Genomic DNA, 18,680 nt, shown 5'->3' with positions numbered 1-18,680 from the left:
CGGATTTCCTTAAAATGCGAAAAAAAAAAAATTATTAATGAAATAAAATCTGATAAAAATGAAGGTCTTTTTTAACTTATAAAATGCTATCAAGTTAACTGGTCCACTGAAAATTTTAGTCAAAAATATCTCAAAAGAGCGTCATCAAGGCTGTAAAATAGTGAATACGAGAAAGACTCCTCTTTCTCGTATTCGCTACAACACCCTCATCTTTAGTTCAATTTCCTTAACACCGATGAAATACCAGATCTACTTTTTCAGGCGAAATTTTCTTTCTCCAAAACAATTTAACGAGTACTTATCCATCAATTCATTTGTGCATTGAAATGTAATTAGAACTGGCAATACCATGTTCTTGGCCTGCCAACGAAATTTTGATATTTTAGACACTATTTATCAACTGATAGCAATCATACGGAGCGTCAATTTAATCTTGATATCATATTTGTTAACATGTTATTATGAGCCAATGTTTGCATTTATTCCCTGCCATGAGATGTAAATTTCCAAACAGCGATTTTTTAAATCACAATACGGAAAAATGAAAATTTTGCTCCACCGGCGATTTCCGCAAAATTCTGTTCATTATATCTTTGCCCGTGATTTATCAACAATGTACTAACATTTTCGAAAATGTTTTGTTCTTACTTCCAGAGATTTCTCAAGGTTAATTTTTGATTCTTCACTATTTAGTCCAGTCAATATTTCGTCAAATAGGGCCTTGCTAGGAAAGGTTAGGAGCAGTTCAGATTTCTCCCCCTAATAATGTTTCTTGGGTCCCTGAATCCGAATCTGAGGTTTACACACAAAGGGTCTATCAGGTCAAGATGGTGAAAAGTGCCCGCCGATATTTTGAAAAATAAAAAATACACGCTTAAAGTGCATCCAAAATTATGTGTTTCCCCAAAGTTTCAGGTCTTACCAATGGATAATAACGCCAAAAAAAATTTAAACACGATTTTTAGTTTTTTATCCATATCTCCAGTTTTTATTTCTGTAAAATCGTTTTCTTGTTTTTAAAATCTAAATACTATTACGTTCAATCATGCTGATTTTTTTCAAATTTTTTTGACCGAAAACTAAACTTTTACATAAGTTTGAAATTTTCAAAATTAAATTAAAAATTTTAGGAAACTATTGACACGCTGAAAAAATATATGTTGTAACCCCTACCCTAAAGTACAATCCTAATTTTTTCAGATTTTTAAAATTGGTTGAACACGAATAACTGCTTTGCGCCATTTGCATGTATTACAGGAGTATATTTGATTTGATTGTTGATAGCATTTATTGTTGACCGGTTTCTAATATAATTTTGAAAAAAAATCAGGATGGTAGAACGTAATACGAGGCATGTTTTCAAAGTAAGTACCGTTTTGACTTAAAAAAAACAATAAGTAAATTTTTTCAAAAATAATTAATTCACTTGTAAGGCCATACTTTACTTTTCTACATAATTCCCATTACTATTGAGCCATTTATCGTATCTTGGGACCAGCTTTTGTATGCCATCGTCAAAGAAGCTTGCCGCCTGATTAGACAACCACTGCTTCACGGTCGTTTTCACTTCGTCATCATCGGAATGGCGCTTTCCCGCCATTAAGGGTGTTTTGCTGGTCGATGTTTTGGCTTGCGGCGACACAATCAATGCAACAGCGTACTGTGCGGCTTTACAAAAACTGCGCCGCGCTATTCAAAACAAAAGGCGTGGCATGCTGAGTGCAGGTGTCGTTTTGCTCCACGATAATGCCCGTCCACACACAGCAAATCGAATACAAGACCTTATCACTTCTTTTGGCTGGGAACAATTAAACAATTAAGTTGTTTATGCACTTGAAGAAGCATCTGGCGGGTCAGCGCCATTCCGATGATGACTAAGTGAAAACGACCGTGAAGTAGTGGTTTTCTAATCAGGCGGCAAGCTTCTTTGACGATGGCATAATAAAGCTGGTCCCAAGATACGATAAATGCCTCAATAGTAATGGGAATTATGTAGAAAAGTAGAGTAAAGTATGGCCTTTCAAATGAATAAATTATGTTTGAAAAAAATTTACTTTGTGTTTTTTTTAATGTCAAAACGGTACTTACTTTAAAAACATGCCTCGTAGTATTTACATTTTAAAATCAAGAAAACAATTTTACAAAAATAAAAACTGTAGATATGGTTAAAATACTAAAACACGTGTTTCAATTTTTTTATAGTTATTATCCATTGATAAGACCTGAAAATTTGGGGAAATACATAATTTTTGATGCACTTTAAGGGTGTATTTTTTTATTTTTTAAAATATCTGGGGGCACTTTTCACCATCTTAACCTGCTAGACCCTTTCATGACAGGAAAGAGCAAAAAAATGGTAAAAATAGTCATAAGATTCCTTATCCGTAACATTTTTCTCTCCGATGAAACTTTTGGCCTCGCACGTTTGGAAAATTTCCGTTTTTCATGTGCGTCACCCCAAAATCCCACTTCATAAGTAATTAATTAAATAAGTCTAGGAAGACTTTGTTTTTAGCCTTCAAAATTTAATATCTGAATAATTTTCAGCGTTGAATCCGAAGATGATCTTCATTTTCTCCCATCACTAAAATTTTTTCGAATTGCAAAACTAAAATTTTGTTAAAAGTAAAAACAAAATGATAAATTATGCGATTCCAATAATTACTCATACCATTTCCCATTTATAGACTAATTTAGCATCAAGCATTGGGAGTTAAGCATACCTTAGCATCACTAAATAATTGAGAAGTCCGAAGGCAAACACAGTGGTTCCATAAACCCTTTATTTCGAATATTGCCATGAATTAGCCAAAATTTCTACTCCAGAGGATTTTTTAAAAAATTTCTATTCGTAAAATTAATTGTTACTAACTAGAAACCACTACTCCTTTTCACCCACACTTAATAATGAAGCATTCTAAAATTTTATAACTGTGTCACCTTTAGAAGATGGATTTGATTTGGATTGTAATATTGTATTTTGTGAGGACATTAGAGGTTGACATGTGCTATCACATCTTCAGATTGTTAGTAAATGCAGCACTAATTCTGGATGAGTCATACTAGCAAAGTCTTCTCCTACTGCCATAGATTAAAAATCATAAAACTTGCTCAAATGATACTACTCCAAGTTAGAGGCAAGCTCCATCACAAATGCCTTGTGGTGATAAGGCATTTATAGAGCCTCATCTTCGTAAGGGGGGCTAGGAGCCAGGGCCTTTAAGGAGAGTACCATCAGCAATTCTAAACATTGGCATGGCCTCAGTGCAGAGCGTAACTTCAGTGACGAGAAGTGATTGCACCCATCAGAACACTTCAGAAATACTCATTGAATTTATCATTCTCGCCTCTCTCTCTTCTGTATACTGGGTCAATAAAATATGATGATAGCTCAATGACTGAGTGGGTCCAAGATCAATGTGACATCAAGTTAACTCATTTGAAATATTGACAACATTCGATAGTATGTCATGCTGAAATATTTACAAATATGTAATGATATTTAAGGTGGATAATGAAGTGGACTTGATGGTGATATAACATATCAGTGCATGCTGTGGCTATGCTTTTTCCCATGATTCATTAACCATTCATGCTACAGTACTTATTTTTTCTTTATTTACCCTATATCTGAAGGGGCAGGACTCGGGAGTTGAACATGATACTGAGCAACAACAATGTGTACCATAAAGAAGTAAGAATGAAGCGGACTTGATGGTGATATAACATATGAAAGATGATGGTCATAAAAATATGTCATATATTTTCTAAAGTAACAGTAAGAACCTTGAGGCAACTTGTAGGGACACTACTTGACAACTTAATTATATTTAAACTCAATATAAAAGTCTTTCCACTGGAGTAAATATACATTTTTTGAGAAACAAATTAAAGTAGCTACTCTTATTAATAATAAAACCCAATCAAATGTATGAGGAGGCATTAAATCTATCAATCTATGGCAAAGCATAATTTAGGTAGTTTCGTACGTAAAAATAAAAATGAACATCAAATATAATAGTTGAAGATAAAAATATTTGTTTGATTCAAAATGAAGCATTTGAGCCTTTTATGTAAATCTGCAAATAATATTTAAAAATGTAAATCATAAAGCTATATGAAAATATCAGCATACGAATAAAATCTAAGTACATGAAACACCATAAAATATGACCAATGGTTTTCACGGATTAAGAAATTGCAGCATTAACACATTCATAGAGAAAAAATAATAGACAATGAGCCAAATTGGTGCATCTATTCTTTATAGTGTTCACATATCTTTTCTTCACTTTTGAGTGGTACAAGGCACAAAAAGTCTACATTGTGGAAAAAGTTTCAAAGTGATGGTATTCATCATTTTCTAAAACTAAATCCATAAAATTAAGCCAAAGATACCATTTTGCTTATATTTAACACATACAGAAGAAAATAAAACAATATCATAACCACCTCGAGCAAAAATTTCTATCAGGGAGAAAACTATCAAGTAGAAATAATCGATTATGGACAGTAACCAAAAAGGGAAGGGAGGGTTGGAGAAAAATATAGTGCAATGCAGTGGAAAAGTTTCAGGAAGACAGAGATGTTGGCATGCTATATGCCCAGGTAAAGTTGCTCTCACCCAAAAAAAGAGGGCAATGTCAAAATTTGAGGCTGAAAGGAAGAATGCCAACTGAGCATGTCAAACTTCAGAGTAGGTGAAAGGTATATTCCTTCTATCTTACAAAGTATCTATGCAACAGCAGGAACAGGCCAGAAAGGTTTAACATCAATGAAGGAAGTATTGTGGAAGAGGATAATCTTAGTCAAGGCACTTAGGCAGTGGCATAGCCAGGACTTTCGTTCGGGGAGGGGATGGGGTCCAAAACCAGGGGTGAACATTTTTGGAAAACATGGTACTAAGTAGAGGGTTTTAAACTAATTTTAACACTTTTCATATTCAAAATGACTTCATTTGTTAAAGAAACATATTGTAAATTCGTGATTTTTCAATATTTATATTTATATATTATATTTATATTGGCGTAGCAAGGGAGGGTCCAGACCCCCCCTGGCTACGCCACTGCACATAGGATACAAATCCCCTTTAATATTATAAAACTAAATTTTAGCTCATGAATGAAAACAAGATATCTAGCATTTTGAGACCATGAAAGCCTTATTTACATTAAGTGTTATCAATTCTGAAAAATCAGGACTGACCTTGTGATATCCCTCAAGTGTAACCACTTTTCAAATATTGAAATATTATGATACATGTATATGAAATGATTCCTTTCACTCTTTAAATAGTAGGATGGATAATGATGTGGATATGCATATAAAGCGAAAAACATGTAACGCCATAACCTAAAAACCTAAGCTAGAACCTAAGAACCTAAACTGCAATAGTTGTTTATTATTTGTTTAAAAAAAATAGCCTTTAAAATAATTTTTGGCAGAAAAACTCTTCCATTTGGGTGCATACAATTAGAAAATTGCTGTAAAATGATTTCTTTTTGTTATTATGGTCACATTATGCTGGAATTAATGATATGCGAGATATATAGTTCTGTGATTTTGTGTTCATAAATAATTACTGGGCACTGAATTCCATGACCCCATAATAATCCTAAGGGGCAGATCCAGGATTTCTTTCTGGGGGGACACAAGCAAGGCCATATCCAGGATTTTGTTCTGGGGGGGGGGTGCAAAGTATACCCCGTAATACAAAATGAACGCAATTATAACGGGACCGTATTAAAAATCTTGCATATTTTTAAAGGGTCTGGGGGGGGGGGGGGGGCACGTGTCCCCCCTAGATCCACCTATGATAATCCTGATTTTGTATAATAACCTCAAGGCTACTTTCCTGAAAACATATCATGGGATTTTTTAACATTCTCATTTTCCTGGCAAAATTATGCCTTCAATCATATTCTTTCTTGTACTGTTTGAAATCTACCAGCATCTTGATAATGTATCGCATTCATTTTTTCAAATTCTGGTGAGTTAAATCAATAGGTAATTATTATTTTTTGCAAAAAATACATTATGTTAAATATAATTTTGTATTACACAAATATTTTTAGTTATTTACCAAAATACTCAAAGCTCCACGTTTTTTGTGAAAAAATGTAAATTTACAAAGTTTCACCAAAACTGAATTTTTGAACTTTCAAGCAAGTTGTGTTAGGGCCCCGGCGCACTGGCAACTTTTACAAAGCAACTATTTAGTTGCTCTGTGGATGTTCAAATGAAACACACGAAATTGACTGTGGCCCCGCGCACGGGCAACTTTTTAGTTGCCGCAACTGCCGTGTGTTCCATAGGGACTTCCTCAAAGCAACTAAATAGTTGCTTTGTAAAAGTTGCTAGCGCACGGGGGCCCTTAAAGTATGTGACCGGGCTGTATCTTCTACTCTACAAGAACTATCAGAGTAAAAGTTGGGCCTTATAACTTAGATATAACATAGACGAAAGAGTGAGTTGCTTATAAAATCTTAAGAAAATGTTTTCTCTGATATTTCTGGGTCTGTGTTTGAGTTTTTGCCTTGATGTCTTCCCTACATCCAGAATATTTCTTTATGATTTATATTCATTGATATGGCCATAATTTAAGAACGAATTTCTAACGATTATTCCAACAGAAGTGAGCTACCTTTCTAAACACAAAATTCTCTTAAACAGTATATCCACAGTCTTGAATTTCAATTCAGACTAGTATTGCTGTGAACAGAGCCAATATCCAGGGGCGGATCCAGGATTTCTTCCTGCGAGGGGCACAAGCAAGGCCGTATCCAGGATTTTGTTCAGGGGGGGGCACAAGGATACCTTGTTATACAAAACGAACAAAATTATAATGGGACCGTATTAAAAATATATCATATTTTTAAGGGTCTGGGGGGGGGGCACGTGCCCCGGTGCCCCCCCCCCTGGATCCGCCTATGCCAATATCTATAATATCTTTCCTCAAGGTAGGCTACATGCATCACAAACTACCTAAATTAACCCTCTCCCTACCTAAATTTAGATGCCTCAATCTGCACTCCATCTTGACTTACCCAAAATCAAAAAGTTTTTTAAACCTCTCTCCAAACTGGCTGACTTGGCCCACTTATGGTAAAGTAGGGTGACCTTTTACATAAGAATGCCAAATCCCTGACTTTTCCAGGCTTTCCAGACTTATTAAGCAGCTTTCAAGATTATTAGCTGACATTTAAAATAGGGAATATCAATCCTTATACGCCTTTCCCTGGGGCAACAACCTTGTCGCAGTGAAAAGACCCATAGAACTGCACTGGATTACTTCTAAATTATTCTCGGTAGGGCCACCCATTTTGCCACCCAAATGAGAGGGTCGTAATGTAAGAGTTTAAAGAAAAGGTTAGTGAAGAGTTTGATCCAGAGTGTAACTCTTTACGGTGCGGAAACTTGGAGAATATGGAAGAAGGACGAGAGAAGACTGGAGGCATTCGAGATGTGGGTGAGGAGAAGGATGGATAAGGTGAAGTGGACGGAGAGAAAGACGAATGAAGAAGTGCTGGACATGGTGGATGAGGAGAGGCAGCTTTTCGATTAGATATGGAGGAGACTGAAGGTATGAAAGAAGCGAGTACTTAGCCAGGATGGTATGTTGAAAACAGTGTTAGAGGGTAGAATGTTGGGTAAACGAGGGAAAGGAAGGAAAAGAATAGGATTTTAAGATAGGATGAAAGGGGAGGCCTTATTCTGAATTGAAGAGGGAAGTGCTTGAAGACATGGATTTTCCCAGAATTCTTCTTAAGTACTCCATGGAAACCTACCTTAGTAGGTAGAATACAATAATGATAATAATAATAATACCTCATCCCTACAAGATATTAAAATGTGGCTTAGAATATAAAAATAATAGCCTTAAAACAAATGTAGATTTACAATTCAAAAATAAATATTTTACAACTATAGCACACCAGCTGAATGACACCTTGATAATATGATGATTTGATACACATAGAAAACTATGCATTTGAGAATGTTAAAAAATCACACTTGCCTTTCAGTATATATAATATTTCCAGACTTTGTCAATTTCACTAACATTCCATGACTTTCCAGACACAAAGGAATTCCATAACTTTCCCCGACTTTCTAGTTTTGAGTGTGGACCCTGTAAAAGACACTCTCTTATGCCCTATAGACATCTGCTTCCTCTTGAAATGGTGTATGCTCTTTTCCTAACTTTTTTCCTTTCTTATTTTTTGTCTCCAAGAGACAAAGTCGAGCCTCATAAAATCTGAGCACAACTCCACGGCAAAAGGGCCCACAGGCCCAAACAAGATGCCTTTCTCACAAAACTGAAAAATGGCAATGTATCTATCAAGTGGGGCTAAAGGTCTTTTGGCACTCTTGCTGCCACCAGGAATGTAGAGAGAAATCTTAACCGCGGAAAGAGATGCTACTGCCACTGACCTTAAGGTAACAAAAACTTTTGAAAAATCAGGCGGATTTCAGAAACACATGCCTACAGAGACCAAGCCATAATAATTACAGCCACTTCAGTACAAAATAACGACACCCATAAATTTAAACATTATACAAACTAAATTTTTAGCGTATAAAATTAAATTTATGGTTTTCCAACCTGTGGGAACTGGAAAAAACTATGTACTAGTATAGACAACCTACATATGTACTACCCGAGCCCACCACTGAAGGAAATTTCTGGCTACATGCTTGGCTGGTAAATGAAATAAGAGGAGATGAATAAAAATACACTGAGAAGTATGAAACACGACCCATATACAAAATATATATTTGAATGGCACTATAGGAAAATGGCATGCTATTTCAATAAGGGACACTAATTCCGAACAGCAGCACATAATGCGAAATGCTCCTCATCAAATGTCCGTAAGGAAGCAAGGCAAAAATGATGCTTTCTTATTTACTCAAAACAGTTCATTTTTAAGCAGAGTAGAATAGACATGGTGAAAATTTAAAAGTCATGAAAAATTTAGGTGACACAACAACAGATGTATGATTGTGACTTTTAGAGCACAGCAGCTAATCAAAATGAATGGTTCTATCCTTATATTGTTACACAAGGAAAATCATGCAATGAGTGAAATGAGTCATACAAGTTACTGGAAAGCAGAGTAAGAAAAAGAGGGAATTCTGCAAAGGAAGAATCAACACACAAATGCAATTACAAAGCAAAGAAATAGGATAAGAAGTCATCAGAACCTACATTTGGAATGTTTCCTAATCGAATTAAGGTATGGCTGATGACTGCAGCAGAAGATTAAAGGGTGGAGGTACTGGAAATGTGGAAATATGTACATAAGAATGATGAAGATCAAATGGATTGACTGAGTTGGTAATGTGGGAGTTTTAATATAAGGTAGGGAGAGTATAAATATCTTCTAAAAAAGCTAAACAATGAGACTGGATAACTTATTTGACCTCATCAATAAGCATGATGCTCTAATGAAGACATAGATCAAGGGTGGGTGTGGGAAGAATGGCAATGATGAAATCAAGTACATACATAATGATACATCGATCAGGGAAAATATGCAATTAAGAAAAGATAAAGTTAGCTAAGAGGAGAACTGAGGGGAGAGCTGCATCAAATGAAACTCATAATGATTGCTCAATGGTGCCATATGAATAAATTGTTAAATTTTTCAACCAAGCTTTCAAATATTAAATTTTCAAAATCAACACTAATCTCAACATTAAAAATTAAAAAAGGAATTATTGTGCACACAGAATTACAAATCATGACTACATAAAAAAGACAAAAGTAAATGCACAGATCTGGATACTATAGTTCAGCAATAAATGATGTAGATCTAAATGAAAAATAATTTTACAAAAATACAATTCTTTTTAAGAACTTTACGTAGGTCATTTATACAAATTATCTCTCACCTTAAGACTTGCATGAGGAAAACTGAGTTATTTAAAATGGCAAATTGAATGAATGCTAGTACACTGGCATGAATGACTGAAAAGAAAATAAAGGGATGAGGATAAAATGGACTGATGCATTTCAGAATTTCATCAAAAATCCAAGGAAATTTCATGGTAGAATAATAAATAATTATTGGTTAGAGGAAACCACCTCTGAAATACACCATGCAGTTCTACCAAGCCATTGCTTCTGTTGTAACCGGACGTATCAACACACAAAATGAAAGCTCTAATGTTTAAATTTTGGCTTTATCTTGTATTCTGGTACATATTTACTTTATACACACTATAATCACAGAAAATAGCTTATTTTTATTCTAAAAGATGAAAACTTATGAGTAATATAACAACTATCATTTAATGCATGGTTGATATTTCCTGAATAATGTTCACCTTAAGCCTTAACAAAAAAAAACAGAAATAATGCAATGACACTCATCCTGTAAAGTCAAATTCATTCATTTCTGCAACATTTAATTTAAAGCTTGATTGTACATTCTCTGCTACAATCTTCATCCCTCAGTACAAAGTTTTGCACCACACAGAAAGACCTTAACAAGCACAAATCATGGCCATACGTATGAGAGCAAGGTAATTGTCTTTTCACTTAATGGTGCAAACAACCAAGTTTGCCAACTTCAGTATTTTTTACTTCAAAGTCAGTCTTATACACATCAAGACCACAAACATATATCCTACAACATTCTGATAAATAATGAGATTCCACTGTCTCATAAAGCATATCATTGGGCAATAAATCTTTATCTCGCAGACATCTTGAGTTACCTTTCAACCACAAGCACAACTCTAACTATCTTCTTATTAGAGATAGGAAGTAGGCAATAAAATTCAATTGCCATATATTTTACAAAGAGATCTAAAACCTTTTTAAGTAATACTGTGTTATAAATAAACAATATTTTACTTTACCTAGGAATAAAAAGCACTAGAAGTGTGTTTCAGACAGTAAAACTTAACTGCATCACCAAATTAACAAAGGCAAACCAAGAGTGATTTGCAAATACACACAACGTGTTCTTCAAATATTTACAATTAACAGTACTTTTTAAAAACACAGTAGAAACAGTAATTATTATTTCATCAATTGATGTCACAGAGACTAATGGATCATTGACAACAACAGGATCAGTTCTATTTGAATGCCCAATGGTTGAAAGAAAAAATTATAGTAACTTACTTTAAAATTTTGGCAAATTTAATATTAGCCAGGGTAAAAATTACATCACAGAAGTTTTTAAAAATCATTTATCTCTAAAAAAACCCGTTTCAAGTTATTTACAATAAATTTGTGCTACTCTCAGATGGGACAGCATTACAAAACAGATACCTTCAAAGACAATTGTTTTCAGCACATAAAAATAAATATTTTTTCCCAAGCACTTAAAATGACAAAGGTGAATAAATTTTATTTACATTATGTACATGAGAAAATAAGAAACTACCAGGAACTACACATCCTCCCCATCTCTATCAATCAGTTTACAACTGAATGAATTCCTCTGCTCGAGAAATACAAATATATGATTTAAGGCAAAATTTAAAAATTTGGAATAAAATATATATAAATAGCATATATTAAAAATTGAATACCAAAATATGGTTGACATTTAAATTAATCTTTCACACAGAAAAAATAAAATAAATAAGTCACTCTGGAGAACTACAAACTTTAGCTTTCATGATGTGAATCACAGTCAGACTGAAGGTATGGAGAAGAAGTACAGGTGAAATGATAGATATAGGATCTATCATGGAAATGATGTCGGCCAGCGACATGACGAATGACACCCCCATCCAAGAGGTGATTTCCGTAACGAGTCCCTTCCGCTCTGTCATGCACTAGTCCTACCTCAAGCAACCACGCTACAAGGTCACAGCCCTTAAATTTTCCACAGCCAACTTCTGACCTGTCGCCTACCCCACCAACACTCACCACACTGCTTGTACCACTCGTCCTGGTTAAAGCAAAAAAATAGTAATTTAAACCTTAATAATCATAATGATTACACACATATCTTCCCATCTGTAACATAATTAAATCAAAGCCAAAAAGTTTTGACATCATCTCAAAACTGACAATCTAAATAATTAAATTGGATAATACAAATGTTATTATAATAGCATATCATAATGCAAAGAGTGTATTCCAATGCCTCTTAGAGCATACCTCAATTGAGCCTCTTTGTTTTTTAATATCTGTTATTTACTTGCATTTTTTATGTTAATTCAATTCCTGTTAAAAAATACTTTTTTGTAAATCTAATGATGTAAAAATTCCAAGTGGGACAACATTCTTAGGGTATTTTCATATTCAGAGTAAAATATTGCAGAGTTTATGGAGATGGGAACAATTCTCTTAGGCTATTTCTTCTCCTAATAATAAAAAATATCCATAGCTGCAAAAAATATAAATGCAGTGCTAGACCAAGAAAGTCTCTTGATTCTCAAGGAATGAATGATCAATTTCAATCAATGATGAAAATCAAGAAGGACGTTCAACAACATCAGCTTTCCAATACAAACAATACATTTTGCCCAACAACACTTATTGTTGGCAAGGCCAGAATTATAAATAGCAACCATCGTAATAGCAAGTGAAATAAAGATGTTGAACAAAAATACTTTTTTAAATCACTACTCTGTCACAAAATTCAACAGTTTGATACACCAGGACATAATGCTTAAGTTGCTGAGGCCAGCATAGGCTTCCAAGGCACGATTTCACACTCAATAAGTCTCAGCACTCTGGCTTGTGTCAAGGTGGCTTTCCTACACACCATATCATAGGTTCTAAATTCACACAAGACTGAATGGCATTTCCAAATACCCAATGACCGCACTGGCACTCAATGGAAGAAAGCATGGACTAATGGAAAAAATATGAGAAAAAATAGAAGCCATCAAGAACTGCTACTGAAGGATGCCAAAGGACAAATGGACTAGAGGCATGGTCAGAAAAATCTTTTGGAGAGAGGGTAGGGATATTTTGGGAGGGAACCAACAGAGATTTTATGTTCCGAAAGTTTTAGGCAGGGTTTGCTGCCATTAATTTCATAACCCTCACCAATCTACTATTCCCCTGGATAGCTATGGTACTGAAATGGATGGACAAATATAAATTCAAGTTATGAGGCACAAAGAATAATAGGAGTAGAAAAAACAAAAAGAAGTCAAAGAAAAATGCAGTGGATTAGCTACATAAACACATAGCAATAATGTAAAAGCATCATACAGGCAGTCCCCGACTTTCGCACACAATGCGTTCCCAAAAACTTGTACGAAAGTCGAATGTACGAAAGTCGAACCATTGACTTCCATACTAATTAGGGGTTACGTTCCAAAAGAGCGGAATATACGTACTAAAACCTTTTTTTTCACGGATTTTATTTCAATTCACTAAATTTTAATAATATGTTAATAAAATTCCTCGAATAATCTAATTTCTTTCGAAAATACGCAGAAAATGTGAATAAAAGTTAAAAAAAAAAGAACTCTGTTGGCTATCGAGTGAAACTTCCTCTTGGCGTTTAAGTTGACATTCCACATATTACGTCCACTATAAATAAAAAGACATATCAAGAACAAATGCAATTGTTGAACCCGCACTCTGGATACCTTTTAATTTTCACACATTTGGCAGGTGACATTCGTGATCGCGTATATTTCGCATGTTATTCAAGAAAGAAAAAAGACAAACGGAATTCGGGTGATAATTCGTACAATATCATTGCCGAAGCTGGATATGAATTAAACAGCACTCAAACGAAAAAAAAAACACAATTAGAAAGAAGATCTTACTAGTTTTATTGAAAGCTATTTGATGATGTCTAGTCAACTTTTTTGAAAAATCTCTCCAATGAAGGCTTTCTTTTTCTCTTGATGAAGGAGCCTATAGCAGGCAGTCTCTCTCCCAAATAAATCACCTAGGTAAGAGTCAACTACCAACGATTCCCTTCATTGTACACGTTCGTATTGTTTGCATATAACCCATTTGAAACAATTGAATGTTGGGATGCGCTGTAAACATCGCGGGAATTTAAAAAAATTACAGACCAACGTCCGAAAGACTGAATTTAGCGTACAGAAGTTAAATAAAAGGTGTCAATTTTGAACGTACGAAAGTGCGAATTGTACGAAAGTCGAGTGTACAAAAGTCGAGTGTACAAAAGTCGAGGACCGCCTGTACTGGGAAAATCAAAAGAGAAGTAAACCAAGGAAGTATTTAACTTCGGTTATGAAATTAAATTGGAAAAGGTAGTGGAATTCTTAGGTAAGTAACAATATGTGGGGAGACCACATTATCAGTCACTTAGGAAATGACTATTAAACCTTTTGGTACGAATGACGAAAATATATGGCAGGTCGGTTCTTGACCCAGGAGACAAAAGCCACAAATTTTCGTCGGATATTTTTCTAAGCAGGAGAATGAATGCTGAAAGTATACGTTTCCTTACTCTCCTCCTTTTATGATGGTCTCGGGTTCGCTAACTCTTAGTTTTGGGACCCAACAAAGCAGGACTTATGCCGTACCATCAAAATCCGGGAGCAGGTACCCAAACCCCTCATCCTATATTACCCCTCTCTGTGATAACGGACCACAGTTATTCAAATGTTCATTCAGTCAGTTTTCAAAATAAATATTTGTTTCTTTCTCAAAAATATAAACTAAGAATTGAATTCTTTTGTCCTTTGAGCAGGGTTTACAATTTTTAAACGAAATTCTACGATATATACATTAACTTATATCGCGATTGCAGAATAAACATCAACACGGAAATTGTTGCTGCACTAAATGCATTAATATTAACGGTAGAGCTTCATTCATAAATTGACAATTCCCAGAATAAAACAAAGAATTCAATTCAAAGTCTGCAATTTAAATTCAAGCAACAATTATCCATACATTTAACTCATATGAACAAAGCTTGATTGACTATGAACCAATGTTGCCCATAGGTTTATAAACCCTGAAAGGAGGGAGCCCAACAACCCTCGGAGTCCGAGATAATATAGAGTTCCCACTAGGTAGGGTCAAAAAAGGTTGGTGCTGAGAGTGTATGATTATCCTCGAGGCCCTTCTTAACGAATGTCCAGCAAAAATACTCCATACAGGAGGGACAGAAAATTCTCTTGGGGCTCAGTCCAGCAGTCATGCTAAGGAGAGAACTCTACCATCTCGAAAGGGTTAAAACTATGGAATTTGGTTTTCTATTTCATACTCAGTATCAAATAGAAAAATTATTATTTACCTCCTTTGCTTTTTGATATCACGACGACAGTTGGCAAGGTGATGCCTAAAAAATCGTAGGCATACTTCCTTTGTCTCTTCACTCAATTCACTCCAATCTTTCTGGATAGGAGCCTCCTCTCCATACCACCACTTATGCCACCTGGAAAAGAATTAGGGAGAAGTGCTTCAATGGAAATCATCTTTTTGTCGGAATTTCAGTGCTTCAACTTCAACTTTGAGGAAAATATTCATACACAGTAGACTCTCGTTATTACGAAGTTCACAGGACAAAAAACCTGAGGTTCGTAATAACAAAGTTCGTATGAACGTTTCTTTTCGGAATCATCGAAAGAAAAAATACATACTTTGTCATCATTTTTGTACACTTATAATCTTCAGAATCAATTTTGTAATAAACGCGATTAAGTTATGCGCAAGTCCACAATATACGAAGAAGATGCGTTCCGAGACCTTGCTAGTCAGTTGATAAATCTGTACAAGGCATCGAAGAGAGTGGTTATCCTGCAGAATGCAACACGCATCACAATCGTGCATTAACTCGCGATTGTGACGAACTGATACAGCTAGCAAAATCGCCGAAAAAAAATCGCAGCCCGCGGAAAAAAATGGGAGAAACGCTGGACAGTTCCTGACTTCAAACGGAATTAAACGATACCTTGTTCAGACTACGCCATCTCGTGTCGCATCGGCTAACTCCGAAGGCGCCAAATTGGAATTTCGGTCGCGCTTGAATTTTTCGAACATTCGTACCTCTTAAAGTTCGTAAATCCAATGTGCGTAAGAAGAGGACTAACTGCACGTCCAATTTACAAACGTTAATGAGTGGGTCATCATAATTCAACAGGAATGAAGCTTATTATATGATGTTGCGTGCATATTGAGGTATATCCTACTGAAGAAATAACCAAAATTGACGGTCTTGGGCACAGTACATGATGAGAAAAACGTAGATCAATGATGATAACGTAGTGTAGTGTATATCCACCTAAATGCCGTTGCTTCTTCGTGGAACTTCGTAATAAAGTTCATTTTGTAACCGCCGGGAACGGGACTGAGGTTCGTAATTTCGTTATAACGTTCCTTTAACTATAGATTGGATAGGCCTTTTCGTCGGCACCAACGAATTTCTTAGTAATAACGAGGACTTCGTAATAACGTTGATCGTATTAATGAGAGTCGACTGTAACACACAAAAACCAACACAGAATTTTTCATGGGCTACCACTTGAGTCAAAAACTCCATCGTTGCCACCATTTTGAATAGTATGTTGCTCATCACCTTCAGCGCCGTCTGTTGAACTGATCAAACAATACAGTGTATAACTGATTGCCCAGGGGTCAAGCCAGATGTGATTAGTGGATGCACCTAATGACTGGGTTCTATGATTGGCTGAGGTGGAACCCTTGGTCTCTGTTAAAAAATTTTCTTCTCATCAGCCAAATCTTGATTGTTTCTTTCTCCATCTTTCTTTCCCAGAAACTTCAAGTGTGGCAGAGTGGTTTTGTAACTTACCGTTTGATGGCATAGGGGTTGTTGATGGCCTCCTCTGCATCCACTGACTTCTCAGGTTATGCCAGGCTGAGGTGCCGTTGATGCTCCTTCATTCTGGTTTCTATGGTCCTCCACAATTTCCCAACATACACTTCTCTGCACTCGCACAGGATTCTATACATTACCGGAACCTTGAGTCCAGCAAGATCCTTGGTGTGGAATAGTCAGCTTGAAATCTTTTGCAGTGGAAGATGGACAATCATGATATTGCACATGCCCAGTATCCCTGAAATCTTCCACAAAACCGTGAAAACATAGGAGAGTAATGCTGTGGCTTTCCTTCTCTTCCTAACTTTCCCTATTTTGGCCAAATGTCCTTCTAATGGCTGTAGAGATTTCTCATTGTCCATACCTGTTCAGAAGGAGGGTCTACTTCAAATGATGTAATTCTCTTGGCAAATTCTTTTCATCTCAGATGGCCTTCACTCTATGAATAAGAGACACTAGTGCCATCAGTCTTTGCACAAGGTGGTGATGGCTCCTTCCATTCAGACATTGGTTCATGTTCATTGGGATGCGGTACACCTTGAGTCCAAGTATGCTGACCTTTCTCTTGCAGACAAGAATGTTGAGAAAGGCTAATTCTCCACCTTCTTGATCTCCATAATGAAGCTTAAGATGGAATGGAGTCCCTTCATAACCTTCAAAAAGCAATTGAGATCCAGCTGTCGAAAAGAAAATTTTAAACAATACCAAGGGTTCCACCTTAACCAATCATGGTACCAAATCATAAGGCGCTCCACCAATCACATCCAGCTCGTCCCCACGGCAATCGTTAATATGCCTGGTTGTTTGATCCCTGCATCAAACTGCCCTGAAGAAGATAAGCAATGTGCTCTTGAAGCATTGGCAATGATGGAGTTTTTTTAACCCAAGCAGCCTGAGAAGCATTCAGTGCTTACAACCTAACCATGAATCGGTTCTTAAATTTTTTCGATTCTTGGTACCAATCCGGTTCTCCGCAGACACCGGTTCTTTCTCCAGGTTTTGATTTTAAAAATTCTACATTTTTACCCTATCTAGGACTAATCTATTCTTTTTTTGGCATAAATATTGCCAGCAGTACTGAACAGGCGTTCTCTGAAAACAGTAGAGGTCAATGTTGATTTTGAAGGGCCGCAAGAAATATGCTTGGAGCACTGTTTACATACCGCACAACATCAAGATAGCATCAAAAGAAATTTTGCTGGTGCTACACTTTTGGAGTCAGCCACCAAGGAATTCCTGCCAGTTTTATGTAATTTTCTACACCCATCAATTTAACTGTCAACGTGCAATGATTTTTTTCGTTACTATCAATTGATTTAAGAGATGGACCGAGCTACAGGCATCAAACTTCCATTGTCCTTCTATCTTGATGTAAAAACAGCAGCAGATAAATATACTTTGATCAAAACTGATTCTTATGGCCATGTTCATGTCGTTACATAGAATCTGTGATATCTAAATTAAGACGTAACATGATATTGGTCAACAGAGAGATAAGCTCTCTCCCTAACCATCAAAGTCAAGTCAGATACACTTTTCAGTTCTTCGGTAGACTGACCTTGGAGGGGATTAAAAGAAGGATCCTCAACTGCAAAAAATATTAAGCCTCCTCTTTTAAAAATGGGAAGTACCAACTGGGCAAGTATTTGGCTCTCAATGGACAGCTCACTGATAGTGGAGTTGAAAGGGATAAAACTGAAGATATGGCCTGCAAAGGCCACGAAACGTCATCTTGAAAATAACTTTGACACAACTATCCCCAAAAACCATACAGCGAACTAAAATATTCTTTCGTTCAACAGAACTTTCCACAGTCAAAAGGTTCATCCTACGGAGGATAAAAATGCATTATTCATACGGGAGCAAAATCAGAACCTATTTTTTTGTTGTAGGGGGACCCCTGTTCTACAGGGGTTTGTTTTTAAGAGG

At 35.8% G+C, this 18,680-nt stretch overlaps 1 protein-coding gene across 1 annotated transcript in view; it reads right to left on the bottom strand.

Moving 5' to 3' along the window:
• Nucleotides 1-10,382: 10,382 nt before the first annotated feature.
• Nucleotides 10,383-18,680, bottom strand: part of LOC124157527 (integral membrane protein GPR155) — a 42,440-nt gene continuing 34,142 nt past the window's right edge. The window contains exons 15-16 of the mRNA XM_046532336.1: nt 15,210-15,350; nt 10,383-11,915 (exon numbers count right to left, since the gene is read on the bottom strand). Of these exons, the coding sequence (XP_046388292.1) occupies nt 11,630-11,915; nt 15,210-15,350 (427 nt within the window). The 3' untranslated portion in view covers nt 10,383-11,629. The remainder of the gene's footprint in view (nt 11,916-15,209; nt 15,351-18,680) is intronic.

This window comes from Ischnura elegans, chromosome 4, assembly GCF_921293095.1.
Source record: "Ischnura elegans chromosome 4, ioIscEleg1.1, whole genome shotgun sequence".
Lineage (NCBI taxonomy): Eukaryota > Metazoa > Arthropoda > Insecta > Odonata > Coenagrionidae > Ischnura > Ischnura elegans.
Note: the sequence above shows the minus strand (reverse complement) of the source record. Positions and strands in the feature narration are given on the sequence as shown.